Source organism: Lipophrys pholis (assembly GCF_963383615.2).
Source record: "Lipophrys pholis genome assembly, chromosome: 1".
Classification (NCBI taxonomy): domain Eukaryota; kingdom Metazoa; phylum Chordata; class Actinopteri; order Blenniiformes; family Blenniidae; genus Lipophrys; species Lipophrys pholis.
In genome coordinates, this window is record NC_137635.1 from 84,551 (window position 1) to 90,961 (window position 6,411).

General features: G+C 46.3%; 1 protein-coding gene across 1 annotated transcript in view; it reads right to left on the reverse strand.

Annotated features, from left to right (window-relative positions):
• st6galnac (ST6 (alpha-N-acetyl-neuraminyl-2,3-beta-galactosyl-1,3)-N-acetylgalactosaminide alpha-2,6-sialyltransferase) overlaps positions 1 to 6,183 on the reverse strand; it is a 13,353-nt gene extending 7,170 nt beyond the window's left edge. Inside the window, 3 exon segments of the mRNA XM_080477617.1 lie at positions 1,580 to 1,818; positions 5,129 to 5,361; positions 6,153 to 6,183. Coding sequence (XP_080333743.1) covers positions 1,580 to 1,818; positions 5,129 to 5,277 — 388 coding nt within the window. The 5' untranslated portion in view covers positions 5,278 to 5,361; positions 6,153 to 6,183.
• Positions 6,184 to 6,411: the final 228 nt, after the last annotated feature.

Below are 6,411 nucleotides of genomic sequence, written 5' to 3' on the forward strand. Positions count from 1 at the left end.
AAGTAGAGAGGAAGTAGTAGAGAGAGGAGTAGAGAGGAAGTAGTGGAGAGGAAGAAGTAGAGAGGAAGTAGTAGTAGAGAGGAAGAAGTGGAGAGGAAGAAGTGGAGAGGAAGTAGTGGAGAGGAAGAAGTGGAGAGGAAGTAGTGGAGAGGAAGAAGTGGAGAGGAAGTAGTAGAGAGGAAGTAGTACAGAGGAAGAAGTAGAGAGGAAGTAGTACAGAAAGGAGTAGAGAGGAAGAAGTGGAGAGGAAGTAGTAGAGAGGAAGTAGTGCAGAAAGGAGTAGAGAGGAAGAAGTGGAGAGGAAGTAGTAGAGAGGAAGTAGTGCAGAAAGGAGTAGAGAGCAAGAAGTGGAGAGGAAGAAGTGAAGAGGAAGAAGTAGTACAGAAAGGAGTAGAGAGGAAGAAGTGGAGAGGAAGTGGTAGAGAGAGGAGTAGAGAGGAAGTAGTAGAGGGGAAGAAGTAGTGGAGAGGAAGTAGTAAAGAGGAAGTGGAGAGGAAGAAGTGAAGAGGAAGAAGTAGTACAGAAAGGAGTAGAGAGGAAGAAGTAAAGAGGACGTGGTAGAGAGAGGAGTAGAGAGGAAGTAGTAGAGGGGAAGAAGTAGAGAGAGGAGTAGAGAGGAAGTAGTAGAGGGGAAGAAGTAGAGAGAGGAGTAGAGAGGAAGTAGTGGAGAGGAAGAAGTAGAGAGGAAGTAGTACAGAAAGAAGTAGAGAGGAAGAAGTGGAGAGGAAGTAGTAAAGAGGAAGTAGTACAGAAAGGAGTAGAGAGGAAGAAGTACAGAGGAAGTAGTACAGAAAGGAGTAGAGAGGAAGAAGTAAAGAGGAAGTGGTAGAGAGAGGAGTAGAGAGGAAGAAGTAAAGAGGAAGAAGTGGAGAGGAAGTAGTGGAGAGGAAGTAGTAAAGAGGAAGAAGTGGAGAGGAAGTAGTGGAGAGGAAGTAGTACAGAAAGGAGTAGAGAGGAAGAAGTAGAGAGGAAGTAGTACAGAAAGGAGTAGAGAGGAAGTAGTACAGAAAGGAGTAGAGAGGAAGAAGTGGAGAGGAAGTAGTAGAGAGGAAGTAGTACAGAAAGGAGTAGAGAGGAAGAAGTAGAGAGGAAGTAGTAGAGAGGAAGTAGTACAGAAAGGAGTAGAGAGGAAGAAGTAGAGAGGAAGTAGTAAAGAGGAAGTAGTAGAGAGGAAGTAGTACAGAAAGGAGTAGAGAGGAAGAAGTAGAGAGGAAGTAGTAGAGAGGAAGTAGTACAGAAAGGAGTAGAGAGGAAGAAGTAGAGAGGAAGTAGTAAAGAGGAAGTAGTAGAGAGGAAGTAGTAGAGAGGAAGAAGTAGAGAGGAAGTAGTAAAGAGGAAGTAGTAGAGAGGAAGTAGTAAAGAGGAAGTAGTAAAGAGGAAGTAGTAGAGAGGAAGTAGTAGAGAGGAAGTAGTGGAGAGGAAGTAGTGGAGAGGAAGTAGTGGAGAGGAAGTAGTAGAGAGGAAGTAGTAGAGAGGAAGTAGTAGAGAGGAAGTAGTGGAGAGGAAGTAGTGGAGAAGAGGCTGTGAGTGTATATTTCTTTGATGTGGGAATAGAAAGAAGAAACGTTTCTTCACCAGCTCACCGTTTGAGGATGGAGGTCTACGCTCATGTAAGTGTCTCCGATGAAGGACGGCTCCGTCGGTTTGGGGGCATTGGGATGTCTCACTGTGGGACTTTTAGTCCGACCCTCAGCTTTGGACTTGGAGACATGGGGCTCATGAGTAGTGGAGGGCAGCCGGGTCAACCGCTCAACGTTGACCTCTGGGTCAGGAGGAGGAGGAGGAGGAGGAGGAAGGTCCTCTGACTTTTCAGAGCTGCTGTGGAAGACGGAACAGTCAGAGGTGAGATCAGCAGGTCACTCCATCCATCCATCCATCCATCCATCCATCCATCCATCCATCCATCCATCCATCCATCCATCCATCCATCCATTTTCTCCCGGTTATCCGTTTCCGGGTCGCGGGGGCAGCAGTCTGAGCACCGTCACCCAGATCACATTGCACCATTAAGAACCTTTCCTACAGGAAACCCTAACAGGGTTGGTAAGGTTAGGGTTAGCTGTTGGGGTAACCCTAACAGGGTTGGTAAGGTTAGGGTTAGCTGTTGGGGTAACCCTAACAGGGTTGGTAAGGTTAGGGTTAGCTGTTGGGGTAACCCTAACAGGGTTGGTAAGGTTAGGGTTAGCTGTTGGGGTTTTGTTTGAAATTGTTCAGTGTTTTGACAGATAAGCCAACTACCTTATTCCATCAGCATCTTTTCCATACCGTGAAGGTGAATTACAGACATACATTGGTAGATAGGGTTAGAGAACAACATGGGCAGTATTATAGTTTAGGGTTAGGGTTAGAGAACAACATGGGCAGTATTATAGTTTAGGGTTAGGGTTAGGGTTAGAGAACAACATGGGCAGTATTATAGTTTAGGGTTAGGGTTAGGGTTAGAGAACAACATGGGCAGCATTATAGTTTAGGGTTAGGGTTAGAGAACAACATGGGCAGTATTATAGTTTAGGGTTAGGGTTAGGGTTAGAGAACAACATGGGCAGTATTATAGTTTAGGGTTAGGGTTAGGGTTAGAGAACAACATGGGCAGCATTATAGTTTAGGGTTAGGGTTAGAGAACAACATGGGCAGTATTATAGTTTAGGGTTAGGGTTAGGGTTAGAGAACAACATGGGCAGTATTATAGTTTAGGGTTAGGGTTAGAGAACAACATGGGCAGTATTATAGTTTAGGGTTAGGGTTAGGGTTAGAGAACAACATGGGCAGCATTATAGTTTAGGGTTAGGGTTAGGGTTAGAGAACAACATGGGCAGCATTATAGTTTAGGGTTAGGGTTAGGGTTAGAGAACAACATGGGCAGTATTATAGTTTAGGGTTAGGGTTAGGGTTAGAGAACAACATGGGCAGTATTATAGTTTAGGGTTAGGGTTAGAGAACAACATGGGCAGCATTATAGTTTAGGGTTAGGGTTAGGGTTAGAGAACAACATGGGCAGCATTATAGTTTAGGGTTAGGGTTAGGGTTAGGGTTAGGGTTAGGGTTAGGGTTAGGGTTAGAGAACAACATGGGCAGCATTATAGTTTAGGGTTAGGGTTAGGGTTAGAGAACAACATGGGCAGTATTATAGTTTAGGGTTAGGGTTAGAGAACAACATGGGCAGTATTATAGTTTAGGGTTAGGGTTAGGGTTAGAGAACAACATGGGCAGCATTATAGTTTAGGGTTAGGGTTAGAGAACAACATGGGCAGCATTATAGTTTGAAAAGTGGATTTTCTGAAACGCTTCATTCTCAATCACTGCAATTTATGAATTGACTGATGCTCTTGACTATATTTCAGAATTTCATTTCGTGAAGGGATTTGGTCAGTACTGTACTGTTTCTGTTGGGCAAGTGGAGCTCCTCTTCCAGTTTCTGTCTATCTCTTAATGGATTCTACGTTGTCCTGCTGGCTTTTAATCCCGGTGCTCAGCCCGCTGCAACAAAGCCTGCGTCTCACATACGTGTGCAGGAGACCACCTCCAGTCTAATAACTGCGGGGGCTTTTTCTCGTGACTGCAGCTCGAGCGCTGTGTGGCGCCTTTGTTGGCACCACAATGATACAACTGGAAGTGGAGGGAGGAGGAGGGGTAAGTACTGGTAAGAAAAAAAAGAAAAGGAAAAGAAAATAGCCCTCATACCACTCAAGATGTAGGAGTTTAACCCTTCAACCCCATCCTCCACCACACACTTGAGAGGGTTATTTCCACACAACAGAGGAATTGAAGTCAGATTGTTAGACGACAATGAGCCTTTACAGGGTTAGGGTTAGCCTAACCCTGTAAAGAGTTAGGGTTACCCTAACCCTAACCCTAACCCTACAGGAAAAGCTTTAAGAAGTTACAGCCACACAGCTGAAGAACAACACCACAAAGACATGCTGGTGTTAACAGGGTAATGCACTTTTAGACTGAAAGTATGCAGGCATAAAAAAGATTTTCATTTTGTGATCGGATGATGTGAGGTGGATACTTTTCGACTAACTTAGTTAGTTTATTTCCTGGTTATTGGTGGAAAATCATCAAGAGCCTGCAACTTTACACTGAGATCAAAGTAGCGGAACAAAAGAGTACTAAGAATGTGGAGGCTGCAGTAGTGTAGAGAGTATCCAGGGATCAGTGCAGACTAAGGTATGCTGCAAAAGATAAACGTTAGTTTTCAAGTGCAGTTACTTCGAAAAAAATATCACAAATCAAAACAAATCCTGCATTTTGCTTCCTTAGTGTCAAGCCAGGGAGCGAAGGGAGGGAGGGAGGGAGGGAGGGGGGGGAGGGGGAGGGAAGGGGAGGGAAAGGAGGGGAGGGAAGGGAGCAAAGGGAGTGAGGGGAGGGAGGGAGGGTGGGAGGGAGGGAAGGGAGTGAAGGGAAGGAAGGGAGGGGAGGGAGGGAAGGGAGTGAAGGGAGGGAGGGAGGGAGTGAAAGGAGGGAGCCTTGAAGTCAGCGTCTACCAGACCTTGTGATCAAGTAAAACATTAAACGGGTCAAATGTGAGACGAGTTTAGAAGCGACACAGCTGTGGGTCAAATATTTGTAAAATATTCACAAGAATGTTTTTAACTTTCTATTTGGTTCTTCTCATGTATTTTACTGCTTCGATTGGCAGAAGATGAATCGGGTGCTATTAGGGGAGCGTCTCAACTGTTAAACTACTGATATGGAGGATAAAACTAGAATACGACCGTGAGTCAAAACACTGCGGCGACGCCATGTTTGTTGACTGGCGCAGGAGCAGAACAACGATTAAGGTGCGTTGGCGGCTAAACGGACCCAAAAGCAAAGAAAGTTTAGCGATTCTTGTTGTGGTGTAAACAAGGCTTTAAACTCCAGTCGGGATTCAAACCCACCACAGAGTGCTAAGTATCAGCAGGGAAGACCATGTCCCATTTAACTTATTTTTACACTTCAAGTTTTGTTTAAATGCAAGTTTTTAAAAGATTGCAAAAGTTCAACAGAGAAGAAAATTTTCTCATGAGGGACATTCAACAGGATTTTGGAAAACGAGTTCTAAAGAGGCTCAAACTGTCACTTCCTGCTGGTTTTAGGTGATGATCAGGATCTGTATTGGATCCAGAACCAGAGGTTTACTCACTTGGTCGCCCCCCCTGACAGTCTGTGGAAATGGTCCAGGGGTCTGATGGACCAGGCCAGCGGCCTCTCCAGGTTCAGACACAGGATGTAGAAGCACAGCAGGGAGCCGACGGTCAGCACGGCGAGGACCAGCCTCTTCTGCAGCGCCATTCCCCACCAACAGTCACCACGAGGAGAGCGCCCCCAGGAGGCAGGCTGCCTGCAGGCACATGAGGAGGCCTTCCTCACCAGGATCTTGACAGTAGGAGACGGGGAGAGTTCGTCCTTTACATCAAAATACATACAACATATCTCAGTCCGGAGGCCCCCCCATCACAGACCGAACAAGGGTCCTGGACTTTGAAAGGCGGCGTGGAATAATCCCGTTTTAATGAAACTTCTGAGCACAAAATACCAGCGTCAAACCTTCAGCACAGAAGTGAGTTAACAGGAAGGCTGCTGTCAGCTCCCCAACACAACAAATGCAGGAAGCAGAAATGAAACGTGGGCCCCTTCCCACTTGTCACCTCTTTGTAAGCAGAGTTAGAAAACTCATCAGCCCCCCCCCCCCCCCCGTCTCTCCCCAACACATGAGCCAAAACGTCCTGGATTAATAAATAACGGCCCTGTGACAATGTGTGGTACAGAACAGGACGCAACGAATCAGTGATAAACTCTCGCGTCTCTGATCAAAGACAGAACAGGAAACCCCCGAGAAGATGTGCTTTCCTTCACAATAAAGGAAGAGAAAGACGTTTGGAGCTGCTTGGCGTGAGTTTTGTGTTAAACAAGCATAATTAAAGAGGCTAAAGGAGCTTCAACCCGGCTGATAAGGTAGAATGAAGGAAGTAGAACAGAGCAGTGATGCATGAGACTGACACACCATGTCTCCTCTCCGTCTCTCTCACACACACACACACACACACACACACACACACACACACACACACACACACACACACACACACACACACACACACACACACACACACACACACACACACACACACACACACACACACACACACACACGACGCCTGTCTCACCGGCTGCAGGTCTCCAGTCCTCAGCAGAGTGTTCAAGTTCAGCAGCAGCTCTGCTGAGGAACTGAACTGGAGGCGGGACGCAGCGAGAAATGAGCAACAGCTGCCGGCAATTGGTCAACTCCCCTGAACTCCTGGGTGGGGTGGGTGGGGGGGCTGAAGCCTGTAATAGTGAGCAGGCAGAAACCCTGAAAACACACACACACACACACACACACACATAGTAATGAGCATATTCATGCAACATAAAACAATAATGGGT